General features: G+C 37.5%; 1 protein-coding gene and 1 long non-coding RNA gene across 3 annotated transcripts; one reads left to right on the top strand and one right to left on the bottom strand.

The window, feature by feature from the left end:
* Positions 1-214: 214 nt before the first annotated feature.
* LOC148739196 (uncharacterized) lies at positions 215-3,944 on the bottom strand. Its single transcript, XR_015996119.1, has 2 exons — positions 2,410-3,944; positions 215-1,828 (listed from the first exon to the last, which is right to left on the bottom strand). It is a non-coding gene; the product is annotated as an uncharacterized LOC148739196 (long non-coding RNA).
* Positions 3,945-4,589: 645 nt separating this feature from the next.
* Positions 4,590-18,311, top strand: LOC111342106 (uromodulin-like). Of its 2 annotated transcripts, XM_088747258.1 has the most exons (7): positions 4,590-4,772; positions 8,475-8,550; positions 9,696-9,958; positions 10,499-10,613; positions 12,115-12,240; positions 13,472-13,606; positions 16,614-18,311. In XM_088747258.1, exons 2-7 carry the CDS (start codon positions 8,478-8,480, stop codon positions 16,967-16,969), a joined length of 1,068 nt encoding a protein of 355 aa, XP_088603384.1. In that variant the 5' UTR covers positions 4,590-4,772; positions 8,475-8,477; the 3' UTR covers positions 16,970-18,311. The 2 variants fall into 2 exon arrangements, with proteins under 2 accessions (XP_088603384.1, XP_088603385.1); XM_088747259.1 differs by lacking the exon at positions 12,115-12,240.
* Positions 18,312-21,638: the final 3,327 nt, after the last annotated feature.

The following is a 21,638-nucleotide window of genomic DNA, read 5'->3' as shown; positions in this document are numbered from 1 at the left end:
TCAGGCACTAAAAATGGGAAACTGACCTTGCGATTTTATGTTCCTAAAGTGATACTTTGATTTCAATGATGTGTAGTACACAGTCTAGTTGACTTGTTCGTCATGTTTCCATAAATTTAGTAGCTGTTTCTTGGCAGTTTTTGTAAGTTTGTAACATGTGTTTTGCATTTAGAGGAACAAACTTGTCTGTAGAAGGCTAAGATTAAACCCTGAATACAGCAAAATGACCCTGTAATATTAATGCAATTCATGTCTAGCTGGGCGCACTATACTCTGATGCCCTTCATTCTGTTGTAACCAAATTCAGAGGAAAAAAAAAACACCTGGAGAAACTCTTAGAGGGATAATATCTGTGGACTTTCACCATTTCTATGGTCATCAGGAATGACAGAATAAAGCAGTAACTGTTCACAAAGTCTTAATTCACTTAACTGAAAGAATAATGAGTTGGAGGGAACTATAGATCATTTTTTTCCAAGCATCTCTAATAATTCATGATGGAAATAATAATAACATTGATAACAATAATAATGATAATAATGATAATAATAATAATAATAACAATGATAACAATAATAATGATAATAATAATAATAATAATAATGATAAAAATATTTACAATAGTTAGAGAAATAATGTTCATTATCCTGATGGTTATAATTCCTATGATTATTTCCATTAATCTAATCATTATTATTATCATTCATATTACTATTATGATTATTTCAATGTTTATCTATGAACAAAATAGTGCTATTGTTAGTCTAGCTGAATGAGTATCCAAGTGATTGAAACTGGGGCAAAAACAAATTAAGAAAAGACAGAGAAACCCCAAAAACTGTTCAGGACTGCAATTCTTGAGTTGGCTCATTGTGAAAGGTTTTGGGACTTCATTAAGCTAGTGCTGTCTGTAGTGGGCCGTGTCAAAGAGAGAAGAGTAGCAGCTGAATTAATAATAATACTAAGGACAATGATAGCATTGATTGACCAAAGTCACCCTATGACTAATAACAGATGATACGTGACAAACAGCATAAGCAACACACTTTTCAAAACAAAAAGAGCAAGCTAAAACTGCCATCAGATAAAAATAACTGTCCTAAAAGACTGACAGCATAGAGCTGAAAAAAAAAATAGGGACTGGTTCTGCCATCAGATAACAACAGTCCATAGACTGACCACCCAAGAGAAACAGAACAGATCGGTGGTTCTGCCATCAGATAACAACAGCCCATAATGGACTGACTACCCAAGAGAAACAGATCCACCTGTTAGTTCTGCCATCAGATAACAACAGTCCATGGACTAACTACCCAAGAGAAACAGAACTAGGCAGGTGGTTTTGAATCAGAAAACAACTATTTAAGACCTCTGTACAATGTGTCTTGGAAAATCTTCTGCATTCTAACAATCTATTGAAGAGACAAACTATCAGAAACACTTGAATTTCTATTTGGGGGGAGGGGGGAGGAATTAAATGAAAATCTACTTGCCTCAGCATGCCATCCTCACTGAGCAGCCTATTTCAATTTGAAAATGATGATCACAATCATAAAGATAATGATAATGATAATGATAATGATAACAATAACAAATCATTATTATTATCATTTATATTACTATTATGATTATTTCAATGTTTATCTATGAACAAAATGGTGTTATTGTTAGTCTAGCTGAATGAGTATCCAAGTAATTGAAACTGAGACAAAATAATCTCAAGAAAAGCCAGGAAAACCCCAAAAACTGTTCAGGACTGCAATTCTTGAGTTGGCTCATTGTGAAAGGTTTTGGGACTTCATTAAGCTAGTGCTGTCTGTAGTGGGCCCTGTGGCAAAGAGAGAAGAGTAGCAGCTGAATTAACAATTATAATAATAATGAAGACAATGATAGCATTGATTGACCAAAGTGCCTCCGACTAATAACAGATGATACATGACAAACAGCATAAGCAACACATTTTTCAAAACAAAAAGAGCAAGCTAAAACTGCCATCAGATAAAAATAACTGTCCATAAAAGACTGACAGCATAGAGCTGAAAAAAATAGGGACTGGTTCTGCCATCAGATAACAACAGTCTATAGACTGACTACCCAAGAGAAACAGAACAGATTGGTGGTTCTGCCATCAGATAACAACAGCCCATAATGGACTGACTACCCAAGAGAAACAGATCCACCTGTTGGTTCTGCCATCAGATAACAACAGTCCATGGACTAACTACCCAAGAGAAACAGAACTAGGCAGGTGGTTTTGAATCAGAAAACAACTACTTAAGACAAGCCCTCTGAACAATGTGTCTTAGAAAATCTTCTGCATTCTAACAATCTATTGAAGAGAAAAACTATCAGAAACACTTGAATTTCTACTTGGGGGGAGGGGGGGTAAATAAATGAAAATCTACTTGCCTCAGCATGCCATCCTCATTGAGCAGCCTATTTCATTTTGAAAATGATTCAATCACAATCATAAAGATAATGATAACAATAACAAAATCATTAATAATAATGATAATTATAATAATCATAACAATAACTACAATGACAAAGTCCGTGTTAGTCTGGTCTCTACCTTGCAGAAAATACAGCGCACCAACTGAAGCTGAATTCTTTAAAGGCATTGTATTGCAATTGGTCATTGAGGCACTCAAGCCACCTCAAGGTACGAACATTGAGGTGGAAAAAAGGGTCTGTAAAATTGACTCCATGCTGATTCGAGATGAGAAATCTGTGTTCGAAGCTTCTTCAGTTCCACTCCAAGGGAATTTACTCTAGCTGATCTTTCGGTAAGTTAGGAAGCGAGCTCTTCGGAGTCGTGACTGAGTTTGGCGCCAAAAGATAAATTTTTCGCGCCTTCGGGCTCAAAGTCTAGCGTGGCGGAGTTCACCAGATTTACGATAGTCATAAATCCCGCAGATTTAATAAGTTCGTCGGGGATTGTTTATTACGAAGAAGATAGACCAGCTATTAGACAGAACATGAACACAACGTGAACGAGGTCGGGAATCCTGGCTAACCCCACTACTTCGAACGATGAGTTGGCCGGCTGAAGTTCCCGTGTCGCCACACTTTGGATTTCGTCGGGAAATATCTTAAATACATCGCATATGAAATATTTACGCAAAGGAACGTCACATACCTCTTTCAAAAGTAGATACCAATGCTTGCAAGGGTCAAGTGTGGCACTTGTAATCCTGCAAAGACTCTGCGTGGTTAAGTTAGCCGGTGGAAAGCCGCACGTCGAAAATCCGACTGCCTCTATGACTTCATTTCGAATGGTTTCGAAATCGAAAACATGATGCTTTTCGACATTTCGACATGAAAAATCTCGTCGAGGTTTAATATTATAATATTGGTAAGAATTTAACCAGGATACGAGGCCAAGTCGTGCGACCGCCACAGGTTTTGTACCAAAACAATAACATCGTGTACTACGATCGCAAAGCGTGAACACTGATCGATCCACCAAGTGACGCAATACTGGAAATTCGATACGGTAGTTATTCAGGTCGTACGGCACATGAAATTGCGATATCTTTTGTTACTGTTTTATGTCAAACCAAGCGAAAGAATCATACCTAAATAATCGAAAGAGAGGCTTTTCGAATACGGCGCCTCGCCGGTATTGCCCCTTCTGTGAAAAGGAAGGATCTTTGAAAGACTACGTGATTAAAAATGTCGTTATAAGGAAACAGGCAGAAACAGAGAAAACGCAGTATTTTATGACCATTACGCTCACAACAAACTTCATTTCATTTCATGATTTTGATTTTCACCGCCAACAGATGACCCTGCGTTAACTCGCACGCAATCGCGTATCTCTCGTGGATTCGTGGACGCTAATCTGTATAATTACATTGTGGTGTAATTAATGTGATGACATCCACCCAACGCCTTCTTCCCCAAACCTCGGCATCAGTTTACGATGCCTGCTGAGAATTTTTTTCATGAGCAAAGCTCGTCATGACGACACTACAGAATGACTTGTCTCCACAACGATGACCACGGGATGACGAGGAAACTGCAATGTAAAAGGTAATCAAGAAATCCCCATCCTCCATGCTCCACCCAACTTCGATTAAAAGACAGAAGATTAAAGGCTGTAAGTTTCTAAACAAACTGTGCTACTGTGTCGATGGGGGGAGTATAGCAAGATATTTTGGTTATATTAACTGAATTAATTATGTAAAATGGCCACCGTAAAGAGTCTGCAGTCTGCGGTCTTTCCTTAAGCGCTTATTCCCCTCATCCTCGACTTGGTGCCCTTAATTAGTTACCAGACTTTCTCACACCATCAATTCGTAACTAGCCTATTACTGAGTTAATTATGCAAATTAGCTACCGTAAAGAGTCTGCAGCCTGCGGCTTTTCCTTACATCTAGGCAGTTCGGAAAGCCGCAAAACTCTAGAATAAAAATGTATCTTTTAAATCGGCGCTCTTAATCCCCATGGTATCAACGAAAGCTTATCATTCAAATAATTTATTCTTGTTTCTCTCGCTACCATATTCCCACCAATAGCGTAACTCCATTTTCTCTGCATAAAAACTCACACACAACCCACAATTCCTCCATTCGCTCTGACCAAAGGCTAATGCTGCATGCACTTTAGCCAAAAATGTTCAAACGAACTTTGCAGGTGGAATTAAAAAGGAGGTTTACAAACTTCGGCATCGTGCTACACTACTGAGTGCGATATCGTTTCAGACTAAGTTTCAAACGGCCTAAAACACCGATCTTGAAAATTGTAAGAAAGCTCTCATACTCACTCAGGTAAGTTGATAACATTGGTAAAATACCTTCAGTATTCCTATTAGTGTTAACGCCAGTATAAGGCCTAACTGCAGGTATAGCTTTTTTGGCAATTTTTTTTAAGCGTTGTTGGGAGTGTCGAAAAGTATCTTTGAAATACCTATTGTCTGAAAATCTTTCTATCCGATCCTATTTGGAGATTTCGTCAGTTTTTGCGGTAAGTCTTACAATTTCGTTCCTGGTGCTTTTACATCAGTTTCAAAATTTCACTTTTCTCTCTGAGTTCTCAAAATTTGAACTTTATTCTTGTGGCTGAAACCTCGCTGTGGTCAAATGGTAACTTATTTTCTACCGTTTGAGCAAATTGAGTCTGTAAATGATCGCAGTCGATTGTAAACATAAATTTAACGGAAAATACGTGGGGTAAAGTCATATTCATCTTAGAAATTATATTTGGAGCAAGGATTGTGTTCATTAGTTATGTAAAGTCTCAAAAAGTACCATGCACGCCTTGGAAATGCTATAGGTCAGGTTGTTTAAACAAAGTTTAGCCGTCGTTCAACAAAACTGCGTCGTAATCAATACTCAGTTTAGCTGAACGGTTTATCTGAACATTTATTTTTGTGAACAGCGGAAACAGGGTTGCCAAAGCTAACAGTGGAGGGACGCTTATTTAATTAAATCAACCCTCTTATAGAGAAAGGTTGAGGCCCACTGATTGCGTAAAACAGTGGTTTGGGCTAGGCCTCGGGTTGACAACCGCCAGGCCCTATAAGATTCCTTTGAATAGAATTTCAACTCTAAGCCTCTCTCTGTAGGCTTTAGTAAATTTTCAACCAAAAAAAAAAAAAAAATGCGCCGGTGGCGAAAAGTTCCTAATAATTTATGACCCTGATTAACCAGCAGGTAAAACAAATGTTTAAATTTTCAATTCTAATTTCGATGCTCATTGAATTTGAAAAAGTTTATATTCTAACCAACGTAATAGCAAAATTGTGCTTATTGGAGAAAAAAGCCTTATTTTGACATCATCATCATCTGGAAATTGTTCATCTTAGATATAGCCAATGGATATGATTGTATAGTTGATACTAATGATTCTAAATTCAAAAATCAATGGAGGCCAGGATACCCAAATGCACTTAAGTTGTAGGACATAGTTCCAAAAGGGATGATATTTTTCCAATATTATTTTCCTTGAGTCTTCGAACTTAATACCCTTCATTAAACTTGAGGATATTTACTTAAGTATATTATAAACGTAAATATAGTTAAGTATATTTAAAACATGATTGGTCGGTTGACGTCAGGACCTGCTTTTGCTAAATTTCGCTTTTTCATTGGAGAGAAGTTTTGCACCCGCTAGCTTGAGAATTTTGGACCATACACTATAGCTTAAACTTGACATTACTCTGAAACACACTCCGTTTCTAGATCAGCCATGGTTTCTAGTTTCTAGTATTAGTTGCATTGGAGAGCAAAAAAAAAAAAAACCAAATTAAAAGATGCGTGGCATAACTCTCAAGAGGAGTGTTTGCAAAGAAAGGTACGCCTCCTGTCAAAATGAAAACAAAACATCTCAGTCCTACATTATGATATAAAAATGTATTTAGGAAGTCAATAACGCACAGACTAGTCGTAAAAACTACGAACCATAACTACTCAAATATCAGCTCTTCAGTTAATGATCCATAACTGCATGACTTTGTTTACAAAGCGAAAAATAGGAGTTCTTATTACAAAACATATTGACAAATTGCCCGTAAGAGGGCCGTCCGTGATGGCGCGAGAGATGCCGGAAAAAGTTTTACTTCCCTTTAAGAATCCCTTCGAGAAGCCAAATACAAGTATGAGGAATAAAGAGGAAAAGCTTAGTCACATTATAGAGTGCCGATTGGACTTATTGACTGTATTAGGTCGGGCTGGACGGGAAATTATTTAGCTGTCGATCATAACGTAAGGAACTTCCTGTGTTCGGCCTTCTTGTCATGACCTGGAAACAAGAACACTATTTTAGCTGTGTTATTACGAAAATTAGTAAGAAACAGGAATTTCCAAAAGCCATCGAAGTCTGAGATATTTTTATTTTTTGTTATATAAAACTAAGAGTTTCGTTGCCATTTACTTACGTTGTAACAAGGAGATCCTGTTTTGAGTTTCGGAGAAGACGGAAATTCTGCGTGGGTCTTGGCCAAAATTGTTCAAAGGAAGTCTGCAGGTGACATTAAGAAGAGATTTGAAAAAGAATGCCCTGCTTCATAGTTCAGTACATTAGTTAAAAGCATGTTGTGGTCTGTAGAAAGGCTCCTCTTTTACGTAAGTCTCATCGTCCGGGTAAGAGTTGTCCTGAAAAGCACCGTTGCTATGAACCAATTTCCCTAAAACGTCTTAAATTTTTCTTTTATCAATTTTCAATTCACTCTTTAACACTGATACATTTGGAGTGACTAGTACCGAGGTCGCAAAGAACTTCACCATTCGCTCTAACGAAGGGCTAACGCTCGAAACGTCAGCTTTTTTACTCTTTACGTTGGCCAATTTACAGTTTCAACTTACTTCATAAAACCAAATGACCTTGTTACCCCCATCGACACAGCACCACAGTTTCTTTAGAAACCTACCCCTTTTAGCAATCGGACTAGATCACCTGTTCCGGGCAGCACTGTTCTTTAGGAAATGGATGGAGAGTGTGCATTGTAGAAGAGTTATTTAGCCATGCTAAAGGAAAAACATGCAAGGCTGATGGCAGAATTACTAAGCATTTTCGAGAACAATTTTCTGATCTAGCCGTGTTTCAGGTTTTATTTTTTAAATAGTATTATTTCGAGGAAGTTTTCCAAACTGTTGCAAAGCACCGGTCCAGTCGAACTGCCAAAATGGCACGGCGCGTTGGTCCAGTATTTCTTAAAAAATTTGTGGCTTAGTTGTAGAGACTTCATGTTGCAAGACATATAACAGTTGCCGCAAAGACTAACCTCTTACTAACCGAGCGCGAGGGCCGCACTGAGGATTATTGGCCCGAAATCCCGGCAATACGGAGCAAGCGTAGCGGGTTCAGGCTTCCACGAACTGAAAGAAACGTGGAATACGGGTGGTTTAACTTTTTTACTTGTTGGAAGTACTTGAAGTAAATGGCTCAGAAGATGGGGTCAATAAGTAGAAAGTCGCTGCCGCTAATCTTACTTTTTACAAAATACGTGACAATTAAATGAGGGTCTCCATGGGAAGACGGCTTTCACGACTAACGGTTAAAAATTTGGCCATTTTACGGCTACATATATGTCTTTAAATTTTTTTTCTAAGAAACTCTTCGAAATAGTGTGAGCTGGGCCGAAATTAAACTAGGTGAATACTACGGAAATAATAGTTTGAAATCTTCAAAAGAAACAAACATTTGAAGGCTGTTATTGTACCTTTGCATTTCACATGTTGCTCATTATTGCCGTCACGGACCAAAAAAAGGAAGGGAGTAATGGATGAAGAGAAGTGCCTAAGGAGAAAACTAACAAAATTGTAACTACTTCAGTACACGTCAAATCAGTTAATGCGTCCTTGTGACAGGTCCTGAAACATCTTTAACCTAGCCAAACATATTAACACGTTACTTGAAAGTGTAGCCTTAAATTGGTTGTACACTGCAGTCAACAAAATGCGGTTAAGCTGTATGTTTTGCTTAACAGCTCTCTAGACATCTAAATCTATGCTTTTTGCGGTTTTTTTTAGGACATGAGAGTCTCGCTCAACTTGCTTATCGTCTCTGTGGTTCTTCCACTTGAACAAGTTCTATCCTGCCCAGATGGTAAGTTTTCATGATAAACTTTATTTCTCTCCTCTAGAGTTTTCAGGTATCCAACTTAGAAGAAAACAAACTGAAACTCCTTATCTGTGAGGTCTAACTAACAAAATGGCTGCAAAACTCTTCGTCCATTTCAATGTGATGTTATCTTTTATTCATTCAAAAATATTACCGGTTATTTTCCAATGTTTGTACGTATGTTTGCAAAGTTTCTCGATTTAACCAAACAATCTTGAGTATTTCTTAACTTATCATGTATTTCGCTGGACGCCGGCTTATAGTTTGAACTTCTTTTGGAACACTCAAATATGTACGATATATAAACATATGTCTGGGGTTCGTTGATATTCAATAAAATAAAGAGCCAATAGTTATGGTACCGTTGCCTCGCACTCAGGGAAAAAATGGGGTATTTACTAGTTAGAGAAAGAAAGTTTTGAATCCCCTTTTTTTACGGGAGAAAGCACCCGACCGATATGGAATGAGGATTTCTTTTCTATTTGGGTACAATTTCAATTTCATCGGATTGTAATTTAAGAACCCGGCTTTTAAAATATATGTTAACTCGCTTATAGAGCCCTCCACCATTATTTAGCCTGCGATTTATGAGGCCAAATGAGTAGGTTTTTTTATAGGCAAGAAAAACAGAGACAAAATTGTTGAAATTGTTAAGCATTCACTGTATGTTTACAATAACGTACCTTGGATACTTACTACGAATAACGGTACCATAAAAACTTCCCGCGTGACTGGTGGCGAAGAACTAAAGGACTGTAATTATTTAACCATTGCTATAGCGATATAAACATTCCTGCATTGATACGCCGAGGTCACTATGACAATTATTCAAAATTTTTCAATGATAAGAAAGAATATTGTACCTTTATCGGAGGACAAACATTTATTTTTGAGCGGTCTCTCCGGATCGAAATACAGTCACTGAAGGCTTCTGAGTATAAGGTATTTCTGTAAATATATCATAGTCGATGCATTATCATAACATAATATAAGATATGATATAATGATAATATAATATAACTATGTCCCATGTTGTCCCCTTGATAAAGAGCTTAACACTATCGGAAACCCTCGGAACAGTATTGATGATCCATTTCGCTTTTCAGTTAAAGATAATTTTTGATTTTTAGATCAATGCCGTATCTTTGCATTTCCATCCAATCTATTTCTCGTTGGAGAACGTCTTGTTAACCACACCATAGCAAACATCAGTGTGATTGACAGGGACACGTGTGAATATCGGTGTTACCTGAACCATAAATGTGTCAGCATAAACTTTTATTTTGGACAAAATGAAGCCGAAACACACAACTGTGAAATGAACAACGCAACGGCCACAGAATACGATAACGATCTAGTGACAGCAGCGAACTACGTATATCATGGAACGAAGGTACGAGCCGCTAGGTATCAATTATAATAATCGAGCTTTTTGGGCGATTCGTGAGAGCTGAGGGTGTATTCTTGAAATTTTCATATTTGACTAGAGCTATTTATACACTATCTGTTATTAATATTTCAAGCTACTGAGACACATGCTAATGTCATGAAGGACCTTTTGTAAACAAAGCTGAACTTGCAATTAAAAGTACCCCTTGGCGCCCGAAGGACTCTTTGGTGCCCTACGCCATTAACAGAAACAATGTATTTTTCTCGTTTCGTTCGGACACTTCTTCCAAACACAGTTGATAACAGATCCTGTTTTCCTTTCAGTAAAGATAGCAAAAGATAGGTAAAGATAGGTATCACAGAAACATGATGAGATACTTAAGAATTATCTACGAAGGATTAGAGTGCTATTCAGGGTGAATAATAATTCTTCTTTTTACCTCAGAAAGCTGCACGTTATTAAGTTTTTAAGCTATTGGAGGCAGTCTTCGAGGCAGAGTTAAGCTCTTTCTAGCAATGACAGATTTCTTCCTTTGTGTTAAAGAATTTTTGTGCTGGATCTCCATGCAAGAACAAAGCCACCTGCCAATCAGGATTTACAAGAAAACGATATCGATGTCTATGCACTTCTGGATTCACGGGCCAAGATTGTGAAAAAGGTAAAACTTAAAGGGCCGGTGAGCAGTGTGCCTTACATATTTTCTATGAGAGGAGGGTTTTAATGATATAAGTGTCCATCCACCGCTGGCTTTCGGCCTTCTTGACACTGTTCCCAAAAATAATTTTTAGATAAAAGATTCAGCTGAATTTAAGATAGTTAGAACGCAGTTTTGTTAAACAACGGCTAACCTTTGTTTAAATAATCAACCCAAAGTGATTACCACAAATAGAAGCTATCCATTAAATGCGATCGTTGTGATCTACTCCTTCAGAGGTTTTAAGCTAGAGAGTGAATGTAAGCCGACGGTGGGATAGCCCTTTCACTCTCCCATCCATATGTATAGTGTATCATCTAAAGTGTTCAGAATAAGACTTTGACATTTTGTAAAAGTGTTGCTGTAGGAAGCGCGAGAGACTCCTACTGGGAATAGGAGCAAAAAGTGAGGGGGAAAGAAACGCCTCCTCACAGCTGCGCCATTTTTGGCGCGCTTCTACACCTGGCAGAGAGCCCACCCACCCAGCCAGCGCGCGCGCGCGCGCGCCCCTCCCACTATTTAAGAATCTTATCAGATTTTTCTTAATTTGACTTCAGACATTAATGAGTGTGCCACAAACGCCCATAACTGCTCTGATAGAAATTCAATTTGCCAAACTAGCGAGGGCTGTTTCAAGTATATTTGTAAACCTGGCTTTAATTGGAAAAAACGATATTTCTTCATGAAGTTTTTCCTTACCAGTATGTGAAACCTACAAAACTGTCCGTAACAAAGATAATAGAAATCGCCACCTTATGTTTTCTTTACAATATTGATTGAGACCAAAAACTCTTGATATCTGGGGTGGGAACACGCCAATGTCCTTTTGATAAGCCATTAGAAATTAATGAAGGCTGATAGTTTCTAAAGAAACTGTTTGGGGCTGCGTCGGTGGGGGTAACGAGATAATTTGGATATATCAACAAAGTTGAAATGGTAAATTGGCCACCGTAACGATTACAAAAGCTGACGTTTCGAGCGTTAGCCCTTCGTCGGAGCGAAGGGCTAACGCTCGAAACGTCAGCTTTTGTAACCATTAGAGATTAAATCATATCTACCGTTGGAACTGAGTTAAGAGCTCAATAATTTTCCATGCAATTTTATACTAGAGACGCACCTTTCCCGTCTCCATTGATAATAACGATCATTGGTATGGTCTGCAGATTTTGTTACAGACATTGACGAATGTCCTAGAAGTAGTCACAACTGCACAAATGAATCCACCACAAACAGAAATGTGGGGAGGGACGCAATTGCTCAGGTCCCCGTCTCTATTCGAATCGTGATCCCTTTTTGTATTAGCGGGTAAAAACTTGCGAATCTGCCTGTAAAAAATAGCACTTTTCATGATCACCTGATATAGTTCAGACTATGTTATGTTGAATCTCTTATTTACCCGTTTTCCTCGTGCATCCTCAACGTTCGTTGTCTCGATCACAGATATAGTCTATTTGTTTCATTTCAGACATCGATGAATGTGCGCTTAAGAGTCACAGCTGTAGCAAGGACAATGCCATTTGTGCAAACACCGTGGGATCGTTTAAATGTTCTTGTACTCGTGGATTCTCTGGAGATGGACACAAATGCACGGGTAAATCCTTCAAAGATTAATTTCATATCAAAGTCGCCCTTCCAAAAGGCTCCCTAAGTTCGGGTAAGCACATCCCCACCAATGTCTCACTCAAGAACACCCAAGATTTGAGTAAAAGAATATCTTGATTGCCCTAAAACTTTTGAAAGCCACCAAAGCTGCTACATGTTGTTAGACGAGCTAAACCTAAGTATGAACAATGTAAATGGCTTCAAACGTGCTTTAATGTGTTTTTATTCGACTGCACTTCAAGAGATCTTTGAAATTGACAATCCCAGGACTTATAAAACTATCCGTACGAAATTTAAATCATGTCGCACCCTGAAATCAACATCAACTCCATGCTGTTTTTAATCATTAATTATTGATGTAATCGTTTTACTATTTTAATCTCTTATTTACCCGTTGGTACCACAGTAATTGGCTATCGCTGTTGTGGTTGCCTACCTGTTAATGTTATTGTAACTTATCCGTGTAGTATAACGTATGCGTTGTTGCCAAAGCTAATAAATTAAATCAAATTTAAATTTAAATAGAATAAAATAAATTAAACTAAATTAAAGCCATCATGAAATCCTTAAGTGAAATGCTGAGCTAGTTTTAAAAGTGTTCCGATTCATCACTGCTAAAGCATTTAATGGGCCCAACTCAATTTTGCGAATTAGGATGTGAAAATATTCAAAGGTAAGAACCCCTTTCAATCGTTCAAAGTCAAAACCAAATTCAGAAAGAGAAAAGTTACAAGTAACTTGAAATAAACAAGTTTCATATTATGCAAGAAAATGACTTTGAAATAGAAGTTCATCACATCGCTCGCCAGTTACAATATAACTACGATAACCTACATGATAGGTTGACTAGAACAACACTCGTGGCTGAATACTTTTTTCGTCGCATCATCAATTGACAGAGCTAACGAATGTAATGCCTCCTTCCATGCTTGTGGCGAGAACGTCTTCCGCAAAAACACTCTGTGATCGTATCGTTATTACTGAAAAACTGTTTTTTTTCGGAGATGGACATACTTGCACGGGTAGGAAGAGGTTAATTAAATAGTGAATTTACGTCTTTCATGGTCGAATGTTTGCAAATCATACTTTCGCGTGTGGTCTTTCGTCAAGCAAGGCTAATTATCATTCATTGGATACGTAGCCTACATCAATTCCAAAATGAGATTCATTTTCCCTCTCCCGTGTGCCATGTTTCTCAACCTGCCAATTTATATCAACAGATATTGATGAATGTGCCAGTGGTACACACGACTGCCACGAATCAGCTTCATGCAACAATACTGAAGGATCCTTCAATTGTTCATGTAAACATCCATACGTAGGAGACGGAAGATCTTGCATTATTCTCCCATCAGGTAGGGAGACCAACCGATTCTTCATATTAAACAGTATTCTTTCACGCAGGCCTCCACAGCCTGGTGAGACAGATAGCCGCCAGATAGATAGATGGCCTAGATTTTGTCACAATAAAAGTTACAGCTACATAGTATGTAGGGTCGTGTATGAAATAATAAATAAAATAGTGGTAAAAATTGAAATAGTAAGTTAAAGAGACATTGAAATACTGAATATAATACAAAGAATAATAACTTTGGCCGATATTTTCAAAAGTGAGTACGTGTGCAACATTTACATCCTGAAAATTCGAATATCATGAATCATATATAAAATCGCTATTTCTATGCTGCGCAGTTGAGGCAGAAAAAAAAGTTATCAAATTGAATATGAGCTACACATTTAACTGATTAGCCAGAAAGTGTAAGGTAACCAGCTCAAAATAGAGCCTCATTTTTTTTCTCTGCTCCAAGGGTTTTTCCGTTGGGTTTCCTGAGCAAGCGAAGTGAGATGAAGCGAATCCCGCGTTCTGATATTGGCTACGTTAAAAAGAATTCGGCCAACCTCACTTGTAACAATTAAGACGGTTGAACAAAGTAAATACGAATAAAACCATAACGAAATCTAATTTCGTCAATTTTTACTTTATTTCTCTGGTGTAATCTTTACGCCATGAAATAAATCTGTTATTGATCAGGCTTGTACCCTCATGATAGCTGTAAAAGATTATTCTTTAATTGTGCGAATGTGTGAGTTTTTCTGGAAAATAACCACTAAGATTATTTCACCATTATATAAGTAATAAATTGGATAACAGGTTGTCAAGCGAGTATTGAGGATATATGACCTGTATTGCATCGCGAGACTTTTTGGTTTTTAGTTGGTTTGTTTTATGACTTTCTTGAATCATTATCTTCTTTCTCTGCTCAACTCGATGACTGGGTCAAAATTATCAGAGTCTGATGGATGGAGACAGAAAGATATTCTACGGCAATCAAAATAAGATTTGTGACAGCCGACTAAAAGTTGTTGGGGTCTGGCTTTGTAATTAGATATATTTAGCAAGAGGACGGGAACGTCATTTCAGAACCGGAGAACGCGCGGAAAAGTCTGGACATGACACCATTCGACTTCCGGTGTTAGCGTTGCCGTTCTCCCTAACAAGTTCAGGACGTCATTTCGCTGGTTTTTCCGTCGCGATCAGAACGTCTGGGATTTCCGCCAGTTGTGCTCTTGTAAATCGATGCAAACGAGATAAAACTGTTTGGAAGTATTTCAAAACTCATCTCCAGAATAATTGGGTCCCTTTCTTTGTTTTAATCGGTTTATTTCTGAAAGCTTGCCGCTTCAATTTGCTAGACTCCCGAAAGGAAATTAGAACACGGTCGTTGGCAAGCAATCCAGGATTTCAGGACTCAGTTTGCTTTTGAATTAGACAATAAAGGGGCTTTTGTTTGATACATTTCTTTAAGCCTTTCTTTTCTTTTAAGCCTTTCTTTTCTGAAAACTCTAAGAATGTGACGCTGTTGAAATTTATCGTAAAGCGATTCACCAATCACCATGCTGCATGTTGAAGTTTAGGGCAGTCAATCAGATGAAATATCACGAAGCTTACGTACCGTAAATTTTTTTTATTTATTTGTTGTCGTTGTCGTTTTTACCGATCATGAATGAATGCGTTGTGGATTGAAGTCAGAGATAAACAACTTGAGAATTTTCTCGGGTTTGTAATTTTTTATGTCTAAACTTTTAATGAGCGCCGATGAAAACAAGAAAGTCGTGTTCACGCAACAAAAGAAAATGACCATCAATTTTATTTCGACACGACTTTCTAAATCAAGTAATTCAATTCAGTCTTGGACAACTTCGTTGAAAAAAGAAGAAACAAAACAAAACAAAGAAACGAAAAACCGAAACGAAGTCTTACCCTAAGCCTAACCGTTTCATGGGTGACTTGTTTGAGTTCAATTAATTCTTTCAGCGTTAAACAAGAACTCATCGTAAACAACTTTGTCGTCGGCTCGCTTGGTTTCTACATGGTTTAGCCATAATCCCGTTCAAAATGCATTGCACCTCTAAGTATTCAATGTTCAAAAGAGATGTACCGTCGTGAATGAATACAAATATTCAGTAACCAAGTGGAAAAACGATGATGATTTCCAAATTATTCTTTGTAAAATTACGAAGAAATATGAGCAGTGCTAAAATCTAGGGGTACGAAACGAAATGACAACACAAATCGCGGAAAAAATTATCTGATGGGCTCTAAAATTTGATAGATGAATCAACAGACACAAGTCTTACCTGGAATGGATATATTATAAAGTTTAATCGCCCACGTGGTTCGTATGTTAACATCTAACTTTCCATAACTATAATTATCCTCTGTTTACGCTTGTTGCATAACTCTCAAACAGGATAGTTTCGTTGTCTTCAATGCTGTTTGTTAAACCGAAAATTTGTATCGGCGATCTTTGAAAAGCTGAGTTTAGACTATTGAAGAACAAATTTTGCGCTTAAGTCTCGTTGCAACGACTGCTAAGTCACTTCTAAGAACGGGGCGACGTTGTCGACCCAGTTTCTTACCGGTATTTTTGCTGCGCGCGCCGTTGTCAACTGACGTTCCCGTCCTCTTGCTAAATCTATCTATTGTTTCGTAAAGCTCCCCATTTCAACCAGCTTTAAGTCGGGCAAGCCTGTCTAAATAAATTGCATTTCGAAGGTTTGTTTCACTTTTTTGAATTTCTTAAGTCATTTTTCCTCTTTTAGAATGTCAAAGCTATCGAACTCTGACTGGAGCAGACAGAAGGATAAATTACACCAATCAAGACAAGATTTGTGATAGTAGACCTAAGGGTTGCTCCCTGCATGTGTTATGGTCTGGCCTTCAGTTATTTTTTGAACAAGCACCCATTTCAACCAGCTTCAAGCTGAACTGGGTCAGCTTTTCTAAATAAATAAATCGTATTTGAAGGTTTGTTTCGCCTTTTTTAATTTCTTTTAACATTTCTTCTTTGTCTAATTTAGAATGTCTAAACTATCAAAGTCTGACAGGGTCAGACAGAAGGATAAATTACACCAATCAGGACACGATTTGTGATAATGGACTTAAGGGTTGGTACCGTTTTGAAGGAGCAGCAGGTACAAGAATGCCTACTTCATGTCCGCCTAAATACCGATGTAACTCCCGTGGACCCGGTTGGCTAAATGGTACACATCCCACACAAACTGATGGCCGGGTTAACAGGACGGTTTGCTTCCACTGGTTGTCAGACTGCTGCACTTATTTAAGTTCCATTAAAGTGATAAACTGCGGTGGTTACTACGTTTACTACATAAATGGTATACCTCAATGCTCGTTCCGCTACTGCAGCACAGACTAAATCGATGCTGATTCAGAAAATCATAATTTTTTTCCATAGCCTTTTTACTTTTCTTCTCATTAGCTCCAGAATCTCTGGGGGATTCAATAATACAGTTGCGGTTTTTGGAGGCTGATTATGATTTTGAAGAGGCGAAGATTGCTTTTCAGTAAAATGCAGACAGTTACCAGCATGGCTTACTGTTAAAGACAAGTCTTTCTTGACTGACGTTGTGATGGTCCGTTCTGATACCAGGGTATTCGATCACAAAATTCACTGATCGTTTTAGTATTAGCAAGAAAAACTCCCCAAATAGGGCATGGTTATGTCTTCCTAAGTGGAGGAGACTGTTTACCAGTCAGCGGTCTCCGCTTTTATAGGTGCCAAAATGTATGATTGCCTTCTCAGCAATTTGATGATTTCTAAGAATGTGGATATTTTCAGACTTTGGGTGATCAAGTTATTCACCTCCCGTTATATACTTGAACCATTATATGATAGTTCTAAGCTGACCGCGCTATCGCAAGGTTGGAAAGAAATAATTACACTTATTATCCTGCAGGAGAATGTGAAGATGACTTTTCTCACTCCTTCTTTCCAATGCATTAAATTTGTTCAAAAAATAAGAACTCGCACCTTGAGTTATTTTTCATAGTAAATTAAAGCATTGCATCACCGGAAATGTGTGCGACAACTTTTTTCCTTAATTTATTTATCTCATTTCAATTTAAAGGCGTTCCGTTAATTATTTAGTTTATTAATGTTTACCTTAACTGATTTATTGTCAATCTTTGTGTAACCATATTTATGTACGGCTCTTAATGATTTCAGCCTGTTTGGTTTATACTTGTTTTTGTTTCATGACCTGTTGTTACAAGCTTATAACTGGTTTAAATTATTAGTCTTTCGTTCTCTGCACACAACTCTCCATGACCATAGCTTATGGTGTATGCAAGTTGTGCTTGTAATTTATTTGTCACTGTAAAAAATAACAACAATGTGTTTCTTTTATTCTTTTGTTTGTGTATTTCCGTATGCTGTTACAACCAAACCTTTTCCTTAATAAAAAAGCCAAGTGTAGGTCCGTCCAAGAGCCGTTATGTCTGGTACCATTATTTGAGTCAAGTTACGTGCGAGAGAAGACAAAGATTGTACAGCATTAAACATGTACGATAGAGCCTTGTTCCTTTTATAGCATACTTCTAATGGTAATTATTAAAAACTGGATCATTAGATAATGAAATTCAAGACTTTTTATTGGCTTAGCCATAATGGTATATGAGCCAATATACCATAATCTAATATCTGTACATTGTAACATCTGGTTTCTTCTTACAAAATAAAGTAGAGAAGATTTGCATAATATCTTGGGGGCGTTTTTTCTTTTTTTTGACAAAACGATTATTCCACTCTCGCTTGTTGGATATGAGATGATTATAGCCAACTCGGCGCTACCCCCCTCGTTGGCTATTTATCATCTCATATCCAACGCGCGCTCGTAGAATAATGGTTAATTATATTTATTGGTAAGTAAACATCAAACGTGTTTCAAAGAACCAATCGCAAAGTTGAAAGTTATAGTAATTCAGGGAATGTCACAGGCATACCCAAACAATATAGCTGTGAATGCTCCCTAATGGAGTCGATCCCACGACCTACCGATCAGTACGATGGGTGCTCTATCACCTCGCTATAGGAGACTCGGGGCAGGAATAAACTTCCCAAGCATCGGGTGATGAAGCTTTTGTTCTTAAACATTGAAAACGATAACTACAAAAGCTACAACAGCAAAAGAGAAAAATAAGAAACGCACTTCCAGTTAAAAATAGCAAGTGCATTCGCAAAATAACTTTCTAATGCCTCTCGTCATGTGGTTCACTTGAGATTTTGTTAAAAAACATCTGAATTCAAAATCAAAAGTTCCCTCTACCAAGCGCTAATTTAGCATTTGAATCCGAAATAATGAAACCGGACGTTAATAAGCTTCTTCTAGTGTCGAACCTTTTAAGTTGTATGAGACTACGAGCAATCCTTTTTTTAGGCGAAGTTCTCTGTGCGAGTCTGAAAAAAATCAGCGTTAGAAAAAAACCATGTTAGCGCGCCGCACAGAACTTTGGGAGTGAGACGCCTACCTTCCAAAATCGGATATTAGCGTTGGAAATTGGAAAACAGCTTACCTAAAATCAAATAATAGTATTAGCTTCCAAAATGGGTCAACAGCGTCCGAAATTTAATAACGCACCCATGTTGCACTGCTCTTCTAAAAATGGTTGACGACTGGAGACTAGCCCTGGATTCTAAGAAAGTCACTGGAACTATTGCCATTGACCTTTCCAAAGCTTTTGTTTCTGTGTGTCACAGTCTACTCCTAGCCAAGTTGCGTGCTTATGGTCTGAATGATGATGCCCTCAGATTCGTCCAGTCATACTTGACTGAGCGACAGCAAAGAGTTAAATTTAATTGCAAATTCTCTGATTGGCTTCCCGTTCAATGTGATGTGCCTCAAGGTAGTCTTCTCGGTCCCTTATTTTTTAATATATATATGAATGACTTAAACTTTGCTGGCCAGATCGCTTCCTTGCGTCTATATGCCGACGATACGACAACTTATCGATCTCATCACGATATCACTTTCTTGGAAATTTCCCTGAACCATGATACTGACATCCTCCTGTCTCGACTTTCTCGTAATTATCTTATGGTCAACAACATAAAGTCCCAAGCTATGATGATTGGAGATATTGCTTACGACCCTCAATTTATCATTGGTGACTCTAGAGTCGAGTTATCTAACTCACTCAAAATCCTCGGGGTCACAATTGACGACAAGTTAACATTTGCTGATCACATTCAGAGTGTCATAAAAAAGGTCTATGCCAAGATTGGTGCCCTTAGGAGACTCAAAAAACTTATACCTGTAGATGTCTCCCTATCACTCTATAAGGCTTACATACTTCCTCACCTGGAGTACTGTTGTCCGCTATTGCTTGGAATAAATAAAACACTGAGCTCTAAACTTGAGTCAGTCAATAAGTACGCACTCAAAACTCTGCTTAATCTCGGCAATAATGTTGATTACAATACAATCTTAGCTAAAAGCAACATGAAAACTTTAGAACATAGGCGATTTTATATTTCCTTGGTTTTACTTTTTAAATGTATGAAATGGAACGGTCCGGAATATATTAAAAACTTTTTTAAATTGCGGGAATCTAGATATAGTTTAAGGAATAAAGGTGTAAATCTAGTGCAACCAGGGTATAATAATAGATCGTATCATAATCCCTTTACATATAAAGCTAGTCACCTTTGGAACAGTTTACCTGGAGAAATTAAAACAGCATCTAAGCCTAGCGATTTCTGTAGTAAACTTAAGAATCTCGATTTTAGCACTCTAGGACCAATCTGTAAATTTAATACATGTAGTTGACTTTTATTGTACATACATTCTTATTCATGTTCATCTACTGCAATATCTTTCACCGAACATAATGTTTAGACTCTTTTAACTACCAATATTAATCACCTACAATTTTACAATTATCACTCATACTCTAAACTTATATATTTTTACCTATAAAGTTTTAAGTACTTCTAATAATATACCTTTAATTATAGTTAATTTAAAGTCTACCGTTTTATACATGAGCCTCTGGCTCGGGCAATTGGGCAACCATGCCTCACGTTAGACAATAAACTTTGATTGATTGATTGATTGATTGATTGATGCTACAATGGTAATAGCTTTCGAAATTGCCACATGTACTTTCGTCTCAAAATCCTTTCCTCTTAAAACATTGTAATTTTCTCCTCTATTACGCGGTCATGTGGTCTCCCTTTACTCAATCTCGTCCTCAGTGCCCCCTCTCCTAACAGGGCCACTGGGGATAAGGTTACCCAACGTTCGCTGGTCTTGACTACTTTATCGAGGATTACCGTCTAACTTGTCTTCTAGTTTAGAAACGATCTTGATTACACGAGGTCTTATCCTGAACTGAAACGCTAACTATAATTTTCTGTCTAAAAGGAACTAATCACGGAGGCGTTTATCAAACCATAAAATATTTCACAGCTCCTCTCGGAAGCGGTAACATTAAGCTTTAATGGAAGCGGTTACAAAGAATACAGAAAATTTCCCTGAAACGTCTTAAATTTTTCCTTTATTGATTTTTATTTCGCTCCTTAGTACTTATACATTCAGAGTAACTAGTAGCGAATTCGCAAGGAACTTCTGTTCTTGACCTTATAAAGGTTACAGTAGGCGGGCTATCGAGAAACAGAAAAGTAAAAGCAACTTACAATGTTTCCGTCCTATACTCAGTTTGCTTTGCTGTTTTTTTTTTCCTCAACAACTTTGTTCGACGATGTTGTCACTTTTTACATAATTCCTGTTTTTTAATTGATTTAATTTTTTGCTCGTGAAATATGGAAAAATTGTGATGAAATTTTGTGGGCCGAGGCCAGGAACGTGTTCGATAATTGAGTCAGTTTGCTAGACATAACGTCTCGTAGTCACGTTCGACGCACTAAAAACTACTATAAAACGAATACAAGAATTGTAAAAACGTGTAAAATGGTATATAAAAAGTCACTTGTAAAAATGTAGCGGAATTCCAAATCGATTTCGATCAATTACGATCCTCATCAGTAGTACTCCGCCATGTTTAAAATACTCATAAATAATTGTTCA

This window comes from Stylophora pistillata, chromosome 2 (genome assembly GCF_964205215.1).
Source record: "Stylophora pistillata chromosome 2, jaStyPist1.2, whole genome shotgun sequence".
Classification (NCBI taxonomy): Eukaryota; Metazoa; Cnidaria; class Anthozoa; order Scleractinia; family Pocilloporidae; genus Stylophora; species Stylophora pistillata.
This window is presented reverse-complemented; position numbering and strand designations above follow the sequence as displayed.